Here is a 17,419-nt window from a genome sequence, read left to right as displayed (position 1 = left end):
AATGAGAGGGTGGAGAGCTTTTTTTTTTGTTTTTTTAGAGGTTAATATTTTTTCTCTTGGGAAATATGAAATGCAACCTACCCAGTACTGGATGTGTGATTGGTAACTCACTTCCAGGGTTATTGTACCTCTAGAATTAGGACAATTGCTACTGTGTGTGACTAATAAATGCGAGTATGGATTAAACAATGAGTGAGACAGGAGGCAATTTGTAACTGTAGCATATGCTTCCATTGCTGGCTTCGTGCTTCTACTTTCTGAAAGGGTTATTTTGCTGCTTTTCTAGGAGTCTGCAATTCTGTAGATACTGAAATGGCTGAATACGCTAATAGGCACAATCCAGCTGAATAGTTTTAAAGAGTTGAGTTCTGTACATTGTTACCCTGCTCTGGCACTCCAAATGTTTTTGTGCCTATCACAAATATTCCATCACCCCCATCTGCATCCCTCAAGAGGAGGTGTTCTGAGAAGAGCTTCCTGAGCAGAAGGAGGAGGCTGTGCCTGCCTCTGACATTTAGCCTGGTTGGAGTAGCAGCACAGGGGAGGTCGACATCCGTGCTGTGGGTGGAGGTGAGAGAATTTGGCAAGCCAGGGCTCTCCAGTGTCCAGACCACCAACAGCTGTGTGTGCACATCTCCAAGCCTGGTCTAACCCTTCCAGCAACGAGGTAAATTTTAAACCAATGCACAGTTCGTAGGGACAGAGGTGGTGGTTGATGTATATTTATGAAATACCTCGTGGATGTGCCTGTTGGGTATCACATTCAGGCATGGCTGTTCATCACTTTGGAAGAATCTAATTCCCTTATGAAATTGTCATCTGCCTCATCCAGAAGGGCTTTCTGCAACACTAGGCAAAAAGTTGAGTTCTCCAGGGAAGAACTATTGCCTGGAACTATCTTCTTTTTATCTACTTGAAACCAGTTTTGATTTCCAGGCTGTTTCCTGAATGGACTAGAGCTTAGAACTGGAAAGAACAGTCTCCCTTCTGGCTTCAAAGCATGAAAGGCTTTTCCCACTCCATCACTGCCTCCCTTTTTTTTTTTTTTTTTTTTTTTTTTTAACCTTTGACAAGAGATTTGAGTCTCATTTTCTTGGTGTGGCTTCTAGGCTCGGTTTGAAGTTTGTTTTTGTGCTGCCCACATGATTTATGTGGAGAGAGAGGGAGGCTCGTCCTTGTGAGATGGACCCCTGTTAGTGGATGTGCTTCAGGGGAGATAATCACTTGTTTACATCCTCTCCTCCTGTACTCAGTTACTCTTGGTTCTCATCCACTAGGTTTTTATAGACTGAAAATGCTAATTTGCTCAGCAAATCATGTCTGTCCAGCTGAAAGCTGGCAGGTAGAGCCCAGTGCTGATGAGAGCCGTGGCTCTTGCAGCACTGCAGTGCAGGAGCCGATTGTCTCAGCTGCTGGGGCAGGTTGGAGAGCAAAACCTGGAGGTTGGAGTCTTACAAGCTTCATTATCCCAAGTGGGAATTTGTTGAATCTCACGAGTTCTCTATTTCTACATTCAGAGCTAGTGATGACACATGCTTTTCAGAGAAAACCCACCCTTTTTCTGGATCTGTGTTCTTCTTGTGTTATTGTGCATCTGCCCACTCTCCCACTCCCCTCCCACACACCGTTTGTGGCAGCATCTCTGGATATTCTGCTTTTCTGAGGTACCAGCTCCACAATACATTTTCTATGTTTAGGGGGACTCCATTTTTGCTTGAAAATGCAATCTTCAGACTGATGTCTGCAGAAGGATTTCTCTTTGTTAAGATCTAAATACGCAATGCGATGACAAGCCCTCTTCTACTTTTTTTTAGGAAAATCTGTCTTAAAACAGAACACTTCTTTCCTGCAGGGACGTAAGCTGTGTTAAACATTCATACACACTTCATGTTCTTCTCCCCAGACTGGATATGTTCTTTCCAAGATAACCTTTTGAAAGTCACTTATTTTTTTTGCCACACAACGATGAAATGTTTTTATGTCTCTTTGAGGTTAGGGAGAAAATGTTTATGGGACATGGTAGTGAACTATCAGAGCTGACCTGGAGTTCTTCTTTAATAATCTTATAAAGAATATTTGCTATTGTATTTTGTCTTCCTTGGCACCAGTTGCTCAATTCCAGTGTCTGATGTTTTTCCTCTTTTGTAACCTGGGTTACAAAGTGCATCAAGTCCTTTTAAATTTTTGGGTGAGTTTTCTGGAAGAATAATTATTTAATACTGAGCTGATGAGCCTGCACATATCAATCACCAGAAGATAAAATTGTTTAATAATCATGACTGTTATCAGCCCTCCTGTGTATCAAACCCTACTGTGTGCACCTTGTACCAGGATTTAAGCATTTTGTGGCTTAAGGACACCTTGAACTGTGATTTAGGCAAATCCCAAGACAAGGATTTTAAAGTGTGGTGACCTGTAAGTTGGTCTTATTTTTGTATTTCCTGTTTAAGATCCCACTAAAAGGTTGGGAAGGTATCAGGAAGGTGGAGTTCTAGACTATCAGCTGTTAATTTCTGGTTTGCAAGTGAGGCTCATACAACATTAAGAGGACAAGGCATGCCACAGTCCTAATAAAGATTCCAATTTTCCCCTTTCTTTTATCCCTGTAGCTGCCTCCACCTGTCTCACTTTGCTGATGGCTGTTGCTGCAGCTCCTGCTTGTGTTTTAGCTGTTAGCTCTGTGTAGCCCAGTTTCTCACAAATGGGAATAACTGGGAGAAAATCAGCTTGTATGAACGGAGGAGCCAGAAAAAACTTGGCTGACACTCTCTACCCTGCTTCTTCCCATGCCTCCTTCCAGTAGAGAGATGTATTTTTGATTGAATGCACAATGCACAGGTCACTGGCACAAACACAAAGTAGATCCCTGTTTTAAAGATGCTTTCATAGTGCTTGGTAGTTTCCATACATATTCCCTTGTGAAAAGTTTGTCTGTGAGATTCTCAAAGTGAAACCTTGTAGTACCAACAGAAGTCATCAATGAGAATTAGTTCCACGGTGATGATAAATGCTCCTGGTCCCTGTGAACTGAAACCAGGTTCTGTGGGTACCACAGTAGCGTGAGATGGGGATTAGGGCTGCTCCATGAGCTGCTGTCATATGAAGAACTCCTTTGGTGGGTTTTTGTGCTGTTGTCAGTGAGCTCCTGTGTCTCTGGGGTGGCCAAGTCAGGGATGCAAACAGCTCTTGAGTGTGGCAGCCCACCTCTCTCTCTCAGGACCTGCCTGGAAGAGGCCAGAGCAGTGGTGTTGGAGGGAGGTGGAATGTGATCAGCTGTCTGCCAGTGACTAATGCAAAGGCTCTTTTTATCTACCCACATCCTATTTTAGTGAATAAATGCTTGATGCTAATAGTGATAACAGTTACCCAGGGAGGAGGGATTGGAACTTTGATGTGCTGCTTCAGCAGGGGGATAAGCAATGAGGGAATGATGAGGGAGTGCCGGACCCGTCTGTCTCTGATATTAACTCTAGAAATCGGTGTCCCAAACCCAAATGATATTTGTGTGGGGGAGACTAAGTAACAACATGTTGTTGCCGTCCCCATTGGTCCCCGGCTGTAGTCGTTCTCCATCTTCAGCGCAGCGTTTTGGGTGGAATAATAACGAGCAGCACGCTCGGTGGTGTTATTTTTCCCTGGGTGGAGTTGAGCGGAGCTGGGCAGGCCGAGCCCCGGATTACGGCGGTGCTTCCCCCTCCTCGCTGCTGAATGCAGCTCTGCCGATGCGGCCTCACGTGGCTGCAGGGAGGCACAAGGAGGGCTTGAGCGCTGCCAGCCCTTTCCAGGCGGCTCTCCGTGCTGCCCGCAGGTGAGCAGCAGCCCGAGCCCGGCCTCTCCCAGCCCGCCGCATCCCCCTCCCTCCTTCCCATCGAGCGACCCGGCGGCGAGGGGAGATCGTGGGGGGCCACCGGGGCGAGAAGGCACCTCAAGGCGGTGGCGGCGGCAGCGACAGCAAGTCACTAAGTCAGACTGCACCATTTTCTTCTCACCCTGCGTAAAGGCGATGTGAGGAGCTGACGGGAGCTGCCCCCTCCCCCTGCTGCCGGTGATGCTGAAGAAGCCGGAGCCTTCCTCCCAGCCACAAGACGCAGCCTCTCCGGAGGAATCCCGAAAGACCTTCCCACTTCGGTGATGGGTGTTTAAAGGCCGGTTTTTTCGTTTCCTTCTCCTCTTTTTTTTTTTTTCATTTCTTTTTTTATCCTCCCCGGCTAAGCCTGAAGCCCGCCTTCTCCTGCAGCCGCAGCCACGCTGAAGGGCTTTCAGGCTGCTGGGAGGTAATTCCAGCTGCTCCCTGGCCGTGTGCGTGTGGCTGCGGGCACTTTGGCACGTCTTGTTGTGTGGACGTGGCTCCCATCCTCCCGAGCCATGGGTGCTGCAGAGACTGGAGCGGAGCCCTGACCTTTCCTGGGGTGCCGGAGGAGGAAGAGTGGATTACGCCGTGAAGTTCTGGCTCGCAGCCAGTGCCCTTGCGGGGAAAAAAAAAAAAAAAAAAAATTAAATCACCTGGGTGTCTGCGTGTGGTGGGAACGGCTTCCTTGGAGCTGGGGTTTGCCTCGCCAAAATGGCTCACGCAGCCGCTTCCATTAAAAAAGTTCGAGAATCTGAACTCGAAGAGAGGGAGAGAAACCTTGAGAAGGAAAGGAAAAGGCAGCGGAAAATCTCTAGGGCTGATCGGAAACGCAAGGTACGAGGGGGAAAAGCAGCCCCTTCTCCTTTTCTCCCCACCCTTCCTCCCTCCCTGCAGCGCTTGGCAGGTGTTCATTGCCAGGTGTAACGCTCTGCCCTTCGTTTTCCGAACCTTTCCCATCACATTTCCCTTTTACATCCCTTTCCGTCCCTTTGGAACCCTGCTGGGGACTCAGCCCATCTGCAGTGAGATTAAAGTGCTGCCAGCCATGGCAGCCCAGAGCCACCCAGGAATGCTGCCCAGAAAGATGGCATGCCAGCACTGCCGCCTTCCCTGCATCCCCAGAAGAGCTGGAGATGCCTGCCCTCCTTCCCAGCCAGGTGTTCCAAGCCCCGAGCTGATCTGAAGGAGTTGTCAGGGAGGGAGGTGGCTGTGCTTGTGTTCTGCAGCGTGAAGATGCATTTCTCTACTTCCCGACAGCATTTCACCCCGTTTCCCATGTTCAGTTCCCCTTCCCACGTCCCCAGCAGTGCTCAGGGGTGTGTGTGGGACCTGTCTCGGGGTGCTGGGTGCCTCAGCCGAGCCATGGTGCAGTTTTTGGGTGTCACTGGGGGATTCTGGGCTGGTGCTGTGATTCAGTGTATTTACTCTGCACACTGCAGGTGTATTGTCGGGGTAGGGCCTGGCACACAGGTCTGCAATCTGTCGGGTTGGCAGTCTCTGATTCTCTTAAGGCATCTCTGTTTAGGTGGCTCAGATTCTGGGGAGGTGTCTCGTGATTTATAATTAACTGTTGTTTTCCTTCTGTGTTAGAAATGGGGAATGACAACTCCCATTGCCATAGGGTAAAAAATAAAGAAGAATAAAAAAATCAGTAGAGATGATTTGTTTGCCAGATATATATATATATAGTTTCCAAGGACACAAAAATTATGAAATAGTGGAGAAAATATTAAAACCTGAAGGTTCTGTGAAGCTTGGCTTTAGGACTGTGATACATTGGGAGTGCCTGTGTTAATGCTTCCTCATTGCTTTTTCTTTCCTCCCATCTCTGGAATCTCTAGCTTGTCACATGCATTAACTCATTCCCTGACACCACGTCTATATCCATTCTTTATAAATTTCTCTGGAAGGAATCATATCAAAAGGCATAAGCTGTCCTTTTTTTATTTTTCCCCTTTTCTGCTACATTGTGTGTAATCACAGAGCTCTGTACAAAGAAAAACACAGAATCCAGCCACGTAACATTTGAATTTACAGATCCTTTTGGCAGATCTCTAGGATTCAGAAGCCATCTGCTCCCTTGGCATACCTGGAAATTTTGAATTCATTTTACATTCTGTGTTGTGGGTTTTTATATTCTGAACTGCAGGGCTCCAGTAAAGCAACTGAGGTCGTTTGGTGCCTTTGGGACCTTTGGGTGTGATCTCCGTGACTTTCCAAAGGCTCGCTTTGCAGAGTTCATTAAGTCACATCCCAATTCTCTTCATCAGAACAGGAATGTCATTTCCAATGAATGCAGGGCCTGGATGCTGGGCAGAGCTGCTTGGGGCAGATTGTGATTACTCTCCTAATCCCTTAAATGGGACGCTGCAGCATAAGGTAGTTTTTGTGATTACATTTTTGATTGTGGAATCCTGTGCAAAACAACCTTTTTTTTTTAAAAAAAAGATGTGTTTCATGTGTGGGTGTCCTTGCTGGAAGGGCTTTTTCCGTGTTTGCCCAGCACCCACCTCAGTTCCTTCATCACGTTGGGTGTGTTGTTTTTTCTGGTTTTCACAAATCCTATTTCAGCACCGCGTTTGATTCAAATACCTTTTTGACTACTTTAATTAAAGCTGGATAGAATTAATACTGCCCCTTCTGCTCTCTCCTTTCCCAGAGAGCTGCAAGCAGGCAGGCTCAGGCCGCATCCGTGTTAGTAATCATGTGTGGTGATGCAGGCTCCTAATCAGATTTTCAGATCCAGGGATCTCCAGTGGTCACTGCTTAGAAAACATTGAGAACACCTCGGCGTTGGGTGCGTTCCTCCCTTTTTAATATTCAGCCCCTGCTCCTGGCTCCCTTCTACTGCGGCTGTACCTCGCTGTTACATAAACAAGTGCCTGGCTGCACCCTGAACTTGCCTGCCCGTGGTTGGGGGTGGGTCAGGCTGGGCTTTTCCCTCCTACTCCTGCTGCAGGAGACGCACAGCGGCACAGGGATGAGTTTAGTTTGTTTGTGTCTGTGTGCATACGTGCAGATCAGCTACATGGATATGTGTACACACCCAGCATGTACACAGAATAACCCAAACATGCAGTAGGTGTTGTATATAATAGAGTGTTTTTATTTAGTCAGCAATTTACGTGAGATTTATACCACTGAGAAGTATATATTTATAAATATGTCACCCAAGTTCCTTAAAAACAATACATTGTTTACTGTGAAATGGAATTATCCCCTAGTAGGTGCAGAGCCCTCCCCTTTTTTGTTGACTTCCTTGGAAAACAGAAGCTAGGAACAAATTGTGGGTGCAGGTTCATGAGAGGCAAAATGCAAATGGATACTTTTTTGGTTGCTCTCAGCACTTCAGCTCTTTCTGCATAGGGGGAACACGGTCCCAGCTTTGTGACTTATTGGAAAGCTCTTGCATTGCAGTGAGTGGATGTTCAGTGCAAGGGAGATCCATTTTGTTTGGAGAAGAATGGTGAGAGTGGGAATATGTCAGATGTCGTAGCCTGTCTTTCCAAAGCCTCATTTGGATACGTGCCACGTTATCTGTACGTGCCCTGTGCACGAAGCGCTCCTTTGGCCTTGTGATGGAAACTTGTTCTGCGTCCCTGGAACATCCTGATTATGCAAAAGAGGATAATGAAGGGCCATGGCTTTATCTTTTCACTCTGCCAGGATGTTTGGCATCTATTACTACCGTCCCGTGCTTCTCTGAGCTCCCAGGAATGCTGCAGGGCGTGGGCTCTTGGTGGCTCTGCCTTTTCTCTTGAGTGTTTTGCTTCATGATGTTTTGCAGTGTGATCATCACCTGTCTTGGCAGCAGCACCACAAACGGTGGCTGCGGCTTCTGTGCTGCCTGGGGAGGCCCAGAACGTTCCTAAATGTCCTCACGTCTGCTGCCTGACGGAGCTGCGGGCCGGAACAGCTCCCTGACCATCGGCAGGGCTGGGAACAGGCCTGGCACCAGCAGCAATCTTGCTCAGATGGTCTCTTCTTACCCTTCTTAGGAGTTCTTTAAAGATGAGCAGAATTATTCCAAACCCAAAAACTTGGGAAAAGGAGTCTGCATGCTGAAGACCCTCTCCTTGATTCTTTTTGAGATTGACTCTGTTGATTTTAAAATCCAATTGACAAGAGGCAACTCTGCTCACCTTGCATCCAAGGGGAGATTCTCCCTTTCATGCAGGGAATCTTTTCCTGCAAGGTGGAAAAATGGGTACTGATGCAAACACATGTATGTAAACAAAAAACTCCCCAAGCATCTGAATAGCTGTGTGGATACCCAGATGTACCCATTAAAAGCCAGGTACTAACAGAGGAGTTGAACTGTTTAAATATGTAAATTGCAGTGAAATTTAGGCGTGATTAATTCCATTATACCTAAATGTAAGGCCCAGCTCCACTTGGCTCTTGGTGACTTTTGAGAGAGCTGACTGTGGCTCATCCTTTGGGGAGTGAGGAGAGGGGAGCTGGTGTGATTATGCCACAGTCACTCACTGAGTCAGCAGCAAAGCTGGAATTACAGCCTGGGAATCCAGCTGCCTTGCCCCTGGCTCTGTGTAACACACACTCGCTTTTCCCTGTCTAAAGTACTTTTCAAAGCAGACAGAGCTTCCTGTCTCTGCATGTGACAAGTAAGTGTTGGAGAGATTTTAGAAAACCCAAAGAAAATAAAATCCCAAAGTAAAAAAAACTGTTATAAAAATGGCTTTTGCTGCCAAAGAAAACTAACTTCTGAATGTTACAAATGTGGTAAGATGATGGCTGTTACCTTTTACCACCAGTAACGAGAAAAGAGTTTGAGCTCTGCTCTCTTACTAGCAGTAAATGGCTATTTATTTAGTCTTTTGAAAAAGTTTGGAAAGGGCCAGAGTTCAGTGAGGAAGGAAAGGGATTAATGAGTCTGGGCATGCTGGAAAGAGGCATCTCGAGGAGGAGGAAGTCACGTGGAGCCACAGTTCTTTGCTCTTGGTCCCTCCCGTGTTGGTTCATGGATACCAAACTATCTCTCCCCTGGTGTGAACCTGCTGCTGCAGGATCATCGTGGAGTCTCTATCAGTTTATATAAGGAAGGCAGAGCAAGTCTCTCCCTGTCTGACCTGTGTGTGTTGGAGCTTTCAAGGTTCATTGCAGCTTTAACCCGCTGTTCTTTCTGTAGCACCAGATACGTTTTGCCCGTGCAGTGTTGTGTTTGTTGCCTTGGCAAACATCTCTGTGTTTCATTAGAATTTCTGGGTGTTTCACATGTCCCTCCAGCCACCAAAAAAGAAGAGTTTTTAGTGGTTTTTAATTGAGTGTTTGTGTAGGAGGTGCCTATTCCTGGTGCCCTTTGAGCATTTACCTCCTGTATCTCAAACTGGTGTTTTCCTTACGTAGATGTTTCTGGGCACGACAATAATATCCCACTGTTTGCTTCCTTCTAAGATGGAGCTTCTTTAGATGACGGTGCATTTCAGAACAGGCTGGGGCTTGCTGCTGCATTTTATCAATGTCATATTTGAGGGGTGATGTGCAAGGGAACGAATACACACTGTTCTGGAGTGAAACAAGCCAGGGGTTGTAGTGAAGATTGATGATCCCCAATTCCCTTACTTCTGATGGGAAAGGAGCAATTTTCCACTGCAAGTTTAAATTTGTTCACCTTTGTATTGTTGTCTAACCATGCTGTGATTTAGATGTGGTATTTAAGTTTAATGTCCTTGGTAATTTTTGAAAGATAAGATTTATTTGGTCTTAATAAATCATATGAAGACAACATTTCAAAACACTGATCATTTACCTCAGCGTGTTTCTGGTTTTGAGGGTGAATATGCCTCTTCACAACTTAAAATTGAATTATTCCATATCTGGAATACCGGAGAAAATATGGACAGGGTTTTCTGGCTTCATTGTGTGAGATTCTGTATTCAGGAGGAGGGAAATGTGTTGCTGGAATGCTCAATCCCTTTGCATGGTAAAGCTTGCTTGGTGCAGTCCAGTGTAAAGGTGTACAGTTTGGATTTTATGGCTGGATTGACTCATTATGTGGCTGTTTCCACAAAGTTAGGAAAGTGTTCAAAATGCCAAAGTTTCCATCTCTCACTCCATCTATTTCAATAAAAAGGACTTTAAAAAGAGCAACCAAGAGAGAGGAGAAATGTCAGCACCTACCTACAGTGTCTGTCCACCCCTCTTGTCTCTGCCAATTTAATTTACCAGGAACCATGAATTGTTAAAAAAATTGAGAGGGCAATTACCCATTGAAGGAGATTATCCCTGATAAACTTCTGTGGCTTTTGGAATGTTTTTTTTTTCCTTCCCCTAAAATGTCTTATGTCCTTTAAATCCATGATATTTCCTGCACCACTGGAAGAATTATTACATGGTTGTTGGGCAGTTTTGTGCTAAGCAATTAAAAAAAAAAAGTGTTTAATGTAGATGTCAGATGTTCAACTGGGAAGTGTCAAGCTTTTAGGAATCTGGCTTATGTAGTTTAGTCCCTCAGGCTTTTCCTTTGAACTCCTGGGGAAAGTTTGGCACGTGAAGTAACAGTGGCATATGAGCACGGAGAGTTCAGAGTTTGATGGTGAAGTCTGGAGCCGTGCCCTGGGTGTGTATTTGCCAACATACAGTGCCTGCAGAGTGTGGAACAGCGAGCGTGTCCGTAAAGGGAGTAGAAGGATTGCCATCCACACAGCCCTTCGTTCCCTGAGATGGTGCAAAATCCTCCAGCTGCCAGTCAGATGGGTTTTCCTACTTTATTGGCTTGGCTCTCTGCTCACAACACCTTTTTCTGTGTTACTTTGTGAGAATGTAGATGTTACAGAAAGTTTTGGAAGAAGTAATTCCCGTTCCCTCCATCAATCCCAAACAATTCCTCTTGTGCAGTCGATGTGGCTCTGGTAGTTTTGTTTGAATGTCTGATGAGCTCTTCTATGCTTAAGTACATCTTGATGCATGTGCCTGCTAGCAACCTATTAATAATCCTTTAGCCTTAGACAGCTAAAATCAACATCCTTTCCCTGTTCAGTCCATGGAGCTGTCCAATTAGGAGTAGATATTCCCTACTGTTACACAATGTTATACAGTCTTGGAGCATATAATATGAATTACTGAAATCTGACCGTTGTGATCAAGTGAATTTTGGATGTTTCACAGAGTTGACACCTCCAAGGTGCTGACATGTTGGACTGTTCAAGGAGTCTCTCTTGGTAATTTTTTATAAAAGTTCCATATATTGTAAATAGTTTTGGTGTTTGTGGTTTATAGCTTACAGTTTTTCAGGGTTAGCACTCCATGCCAAGACCTTGCACACAGGGATCAATATGGATTAATTGGAAGCTGCCCTTGTAGCTTGTGTGTGTTTCAGAGTACACTTTGGGGAACCCTCCACTTTAGGGTCAGCTTTTTGTCCTCCAGCAAAATCCCTTTGTGATGAAGACAGAACAAGAATGAACAGAAAGAGAAAGGGGAGGGAAGTAGCACTAGATTAAAAAAGTTATCCTGTTTGCATGTGCTCTGAAGCAGACCAGTGAGACTAATTGTTTGGATCAGCTCAGGAAAAACTCCCAGTGTTTCATATTTAGAAAATATTAATGTGATGCTGTTGTACATGGCCCGAGGAAGGCTGTGGATTACTCTTTGCCTGATAGTTTAGACCTGCCTTGTCTTTATTCCTGTATGTAAAATCCAGGCAGCATTGACAAGCGGCGTTCACCCAAAATGGGTGTAGCTCTTATTTCCCCAGGCTCGTAGAGGATGATTTCAGCCCACAGAACCATAATTACAAGCCTTTCTAGGCTGTTTTAGGTTGAATAATTCAAGCTCATTTTAAATTATTTACTGCTGCTGGCCTGTGCTGTGCCAGGATGTCTAACAGGGACCTGTCACCGCTCAAAGCCAGTGAAGCTCACGGTGCAACAGGAGACTCGAGCACACAAAAACTGCTTCGTGCCTCGCTGCTCAGGCCTTGATTTACCGGGGACTGGCTCGACCCACTTGAGCCTTGCTGCTCCCCTGCTTCATTCCTTTTTAAAGGAAGGGAGGGAAGGAATCACATGCACCGTGTTGGTCTCGCTGCTGGCGCAGGAAGAGGCAGTAACTAAGGTTTCCCAGATGGCCCCGTTAAGCTACCGGAGAATAGTTATGCTCAGCAATATTTTCTTTCTGTTTTTGCTGATGAGCGTGGTACTGGACATCAGAGCTGCCTAGGGAAAGGAGTCACTGCTCTCATCCTCATTTCCAGGCCAGGGACACTCAGTTCCACTTAACTGGGTGAGGCAACAATGTGAATTGTCTCTGGTTTAGGCTCTCCATGGATTTAATATTAGCTCTGTTTAGGTCCTGTTGGAAATCACAGAATCACAGACTGGTTTGGATTGGAAAGGTCCTTAAAGGTCATCCAGTGCACAGACAGGGACACCTTCCATTAGCCCAGGTTGCTCCTGGCCCCATCCAACCTGACCTTGCACACTGCCAGGGCTGGGGCAGCCACAGCTTCTCTGGGCAACCTGTGCCAGGGCCTACCCACCCTCACAGGGAAGGATTTCTTCCCAGTAGCCCATCTAACCCTGCCCTCTGGCAGTGGGAAGCTGTTACCCCTTGTTATTGAAATAAGGTTGTTGAAATAACATTCTTGTGCCAAATAAATGAAAACCTCAAAACTTTATGTAACAGCAAAAGACCAATCAGTCATTTTCCAAATGATGCCTATTTCTGTTTGTGTTTCTTGTGGCAAAGATACATTTGGACTGTGTTTGGGTAGAGTGACATGACTTTGCAGGAGGAGCTGAGTGAAATTTAAAATGCTGCTGTGAGCCTTAGGCTGTCATGCCAGGCTGCTGTGTGCAGAGCAGGGCGGCTTTCCCAGCCATGGATTCATTCTGCAGAATGGCATTTGCTCCAGACGAAAAGTGATTTAGATTTTTATAAAAAATAGAAGTTATTTTGACCAGTCAGTGGCAACAGCAAGTGTTGTATCCCAGCAATATTTTCCTGAAGGAATGCACGGAGACTCCATAGCAACTAGACAAGATCTGTGCTATATTCTTCATACTGCTGCCGAGTTTCCTGGGGAGAATCCTGCCAGCCCCCACTGCCCCCACAGCCACGGTGCCTGTGCTGCACAGCCCCACCCTGCGTGGCAAAAGGCAGCTCCAGCCAATGGCTCTACTCCAGGGGTGTTTTTAGGAGGATGAAAAATCCCCCACGTTGCATTTTATCCCCTTTCCTGGATTATCACGGGGACAGCACAAAGCCTGCAGCGTTGTCTGGAAGGTAGCTAAAGCACTCAGCCGCTCCTGTGGTGATAATTTATTTACTAACTTCTCCCTTCCTGGGATACAGGCACTAGGAACAGGTGCTTTCCCAGAGCCGGTTCCCTCTAGTGGTGCAGGGTATTAGCCTGGTGAATGATGAGGCGCTGGAAAAGCTTTCCCAAACCAGGGAAATCAGAAATAATTAATGGCCGTGCCCAGAGCCAGCTCTGCATTGCAGCACGAGTTCTCCCAGGCTTAAGGAAGTACGTGCTTGGCTGTCTTCCCTGGATTTCTAAGGAAGCCTAGCACTTAACCTATTAGGTTTGGGATTTGGTGATGCTCCCTGCACCTGCAGTGTGGCTCTGCTGGTTGGAGATGCAGTTGCAGCAGGAGGGAAGGTGGGATGTGTTTCCTTGCAGAGGTGAGGGCCGGTACAGCCAGTGTGGGGCTCCTGTGTCCCTTCCAGGTACATGGAATATTCATCCCTGCGGCATTTTAAGTGTGGCACAGAGCTCTGACACCAACCTTAGCGTGTGTTTGCTCTTAGCAGGGCTTGCAAATTTGTTAAAAGGCAGGAATGAAGGAAATTCTCTGAGGGCAGCTTAGGAGGAACCAAGCTATTGCTACAGCCGGTGAATATGCAGGTAGTAAAAAAGGTTAATTAACATCAGTTTTCTCTTTATCTCAGTTTAGCCATTTTGTAAGTCATCTGGCTGCATTTAGCAGCACATATTCCTTTATTCTGAGCAATAAACCATCATTATTTTGTAGTCTCTAGATAGTTGTAATAGTGATTTTTGGTCCAGGAGCCTGAAACGTAGGAAAGGGTATTTGATCCTTTTTTAACCAACTTTAATATGCAAAATGAGTGTTAGGAAAACAGAAGGCTTGAGAGGAACCAGACTCCTCTTGGAAGAGGTGTTTGAGATGGACAGGGATAATTTAGAGATAAAGAACTATAATTAAAGGTTATAAAGGAACACTTGGTTTTATTACACCATATATTACAATCCTAACACATGGAAATCTCTGAAAGATTTGCTAATGATTTCAAGAGATTTGGGATTTTTTTCCAGATGATTTCAAACAGGAGATAATTCACCTCCTGTTACGTAACCATCTTAGTGCTTTATGTTTTCCAGTGTCATTTTTGAACATGTGTCCAGTTCCTGTAATTTAGTTCTGGGAGATTATTTATGGTGGAAAATAATGTCATGCAAATGTACCTTTGGCTCCAAAATGTTCTTTACATAAGTGTGATGTTCTGTGACCTGTCCTGTTCATGCTTTTGGCCCAGGGAGAGCTTTGGTGTTCTAAACTATTTATAAATCTAATACCTTTCTAAAAATAATGGTTAAAATAATTAGAAAAGCAGAAGGAGCTGGAAAATCACAAATGGAATTGGAGGGAAAACTTGCTGGTACTTTAACCCCCTTGGAGTTTTGTGGGGGTGGGAGAGCCCTGCTGTCAGCAAAAAGCTGGATCAGAGAAGGAACAGAAGTCTTCCCTTCCTAAAAGCTGTTTTAGGACTTCAGTGGCTTTACCTCAGATATTTGTGTAAGTGTTAAAAAGGTAAAAATAGGTGTTTTTCTGCTCTGCAAAGACAATGCAGCATCAGGTGGTGGTCAGTGAATATATCAAAGTTTTGCCATGTGTAGGGGTTGTCCTGACCTGGAAGAGGCTGCTCAGGGAAGTGGTGGAGAATGGATGAGAACAGCCAAATATTCATTTAATCAGACAGCTGCTTCCCCTGTCCATGGTGTTGATACCCTCCCATAAATGAGCAATAATAAGGAATTTTACTTGTCACTTTAACACAGCAGGACTTTTCAGAACTCTCACACAGGATCTGAGGTCTTTCCCTTTAGTATTCACTTGGCAGCCTCTTCAAATATTTTATTATACACAATTACTTTGTTTTAGAGTATCATTGCATAATAGATGTACTTTTACTTGCCTGGAGGGTTTGGCTGTTGTTTAGCTTACAAAATTCAATTATTATTATTATTATTATTGTTATTATTATTATTATTATTAACTCGTTCTGAATATCAAATACACATTCAAGTGGGAATTGTAGTCCACCTGGTGAAGATGTGGGATGTGTGGCTTTGTCAGTGATCTTCCTGCCTTCAGGTTGAAATACCAGTGTTAAATTAAATGATCCTACTACTGGTTTATAGGCATTTGTATCTCCAGTAAAGAACATACTTTGCTTTTGTTCTGAAATATCATTTGGGTTGAGTTCCTGAAGGTACAAGTCTCACAGGAAAGAGTAAGTTTAGGGCAGTGTTCCACGAAATAGGGGGTTGTTTCCAGCGAGATGGGAATTTTGGTTCCTCTTCTCTATTTTTTTTTAATTATTCTTTTTAACTTTCTGTAGTGCAGGTTAAGGAGCGCTTTAGCAGTAATGTTTCTGTTGATAAGCTCTTAAATAAAGAAGTCCAGGGTCAGGCTGGTTGTAGGAAGAAGTGCTGCTCTCTGAAAGGAAGGGTATCAGGAGGCAGGTCCAGGTAATTGGGGTCTATTTCTGACCCTGCCTATTACCTAATTGGATATGTATTAATTTTTGGTTCCATGTAATTGAAATTTTATGTATCTTTGCCCCAGCTGGTTTCAGGAAGATGCTGTGAGAGAGGAAAGCTGCAAGTAATAGCCAGATATTACAGTTACAATGTAACATAACCTTTGAAGAAATGCTGCAGCACTTTCCTTACCATAAAAAAATTGCACTTATTTATACATAACTCAGAATTACCACAGAATGACTTGGATGCAGATCTGATGTGCTTTTTGGGGTGTTCTTTGGTGCTTCTATGAACTGCATGGAGGTGGTTTCGTGTTTTTTCCCTGGGTGGCAAGTCTTTAACCAGCTGATAAATGATGTGAAGATGTGTTTTCAGTCACAAGATCTCCAAGTGTCTCTTTAGAACCGTGTGTATGGGTGCAATAATGAAAGTTCAGTCGGTTGCTCAGCAGACTTATTTGTTTTTCATGCTATTCTGGCCCTCGTTTGGATGATTTATGTAACTATAAGGCACAAATTGCTTGCTTACAGAAACAAAAATTCTCGATTGTGCTCTGTTAGAACCCTTTTGATGGCAGAGAATTGCTTTTGGAAGATTGTCATCTTTTATTTATCATCTCCTGCAACTCCTTCAGCGTGGGGAAAGGCAGAGTATTAGACAGGAGTGATACAAACCCAAGCTTTCAAGTACTGTTTGCTGACATGTGATGGATACAGCACATAACTTTGCCTTTTGTGACTCACTCTTTCTTCAGAGGTTGGGAAGAGAAACCCTTTGGAGCTCCAAAAAGGGATGGCTCTTGATCTGCACCTGGTTAAAACCAGCCACTTGGAGTCAGTAGTGCTGGATTCTGGCTTGTTTTTTTCAAGCAGCTGTTGGTGCCATGAGCTGAGTACATAAAACACGAGCTGGAATATTACAGACTAGAAAAAATTATGGCTTTTCAGGTTGTAGCTCAGCTAAATGTAAGTGCACTTTGCACAGCCAGGTTGTTTCAAACATCAGCATGGGTATATTGGTTGTGTGCACTGACTCATAGTGAGGTGTGAACTTGGGGGGATGAGCTTTAGTTTCCTTTCAGTGCTACTAATATTCTCGTCACAATTCTGGTTTATAGCCACAAAGAGCAATTTACTAAACCAAACAGCTTAATATTCAAGATAAAATTATTTTCTTATGCAGATTAATAGTAACTCTTGTTTCTAAGAGAAGTCTTTAATGGGCCTTGAGGTAACAGGGGGCACAGGGTACAAAATACAATAGAACTCTGAGTGTCCACTTAAGAACCTGTAATGTACCATTTGGGATTATTTACTATTAATGATGAAAAGTCTCCTCCTTTCCCTTGGCAGAACATACACCCAGGCAGTAAGTGCTGTTCAGACAAGAGGATGTTTCTCTACCCAGCAATTTCAAGCAGTGCGTGCACAAACAGTACCTTTACACAGGCACCATTTTGGGATTTATCGAATATTAAAATAAAACATGCTTTCTGAAAGCATTTTAAAAATCAGATCTTCTGCCTAGTTGCACAAAAGGCCTGATAAGACCATCAGACTTGCAGTTACCAGCTGTGACATTTTGCATATGTTAAACTCTAAGTAGGTTTCATCCTCCTGCCTTGCACAGCGCTCGGAGGGAGATGCTTTAGTTACACACCATCTTTCCTCTTTGAAGTTGCAGTGAAAGAATATTCAGAGCTCGTGATAAGGTAACTTTTTAGGAAGGAAAAAAAAATCTGGTTTAAAACAGTACTGATGTTTTCAGGATAAAGCCGCGAGGAAATCTTTCAGAACCTGCAATTTGGGTTCCAG

The 17,419-nt window shown here is 44.6% G+C and overlaps 1 protein-coding gene across 28 annotated transcripts in view; it reads left to right on the top strand.

Moving 5' to 3' along the window:
* ANK2 (ankyrin 2) overlaps positions 1-17,419 on the top strand; it is a 260,645-nt gene that overhangs the window by 118,940 nt on the left and 124,286 nt on the right. For 2 of the 28 annotated variants that reach the window (XM_050320659.1, XM_050320667.1), the window contains exon 1: positions 3,847-4,684. The exons of 24 other annotated variants lie outside the window; for them this stretch is intronic. In XM_050320659.1, coding sequence (XP_050176616.1) covers positions 4,562-4,684 — 123 coding nt within the window. In that variant the 5' untranslated portion in view covers positions 3,847-4,561. Of the gene's footprint in view, positions 1-3,801; positions 4,685-17,419 lie in introns of those variants that run through there. 2 more of the 28 variants (XM_050320641.1, XM_050320669.1) reach the window with 2 other exon arrangements.

The sequence above is a fragment of the Myiozetetes cayanensis genome, unplaced genomic scaffold (genome assembly GCF_022539395.1).
Source record: "Myiozetetes cayanensis isolate MyiCay16 unplaced genomic scaffold, myiCay2020 scf24, whole genome shotgun sequence".
NCBI classification, from domain to species: Eukaryota; Metazoa; Chordata; class Aves; order Passeriformes; family Tyrannidae; genus Myiozetetes; species Myiozetetes cayanensis.
Note: the sequence above shows the minus strand (reverse complement) of the source record. Positions and strands in the feature narration are given on the sequence as shown.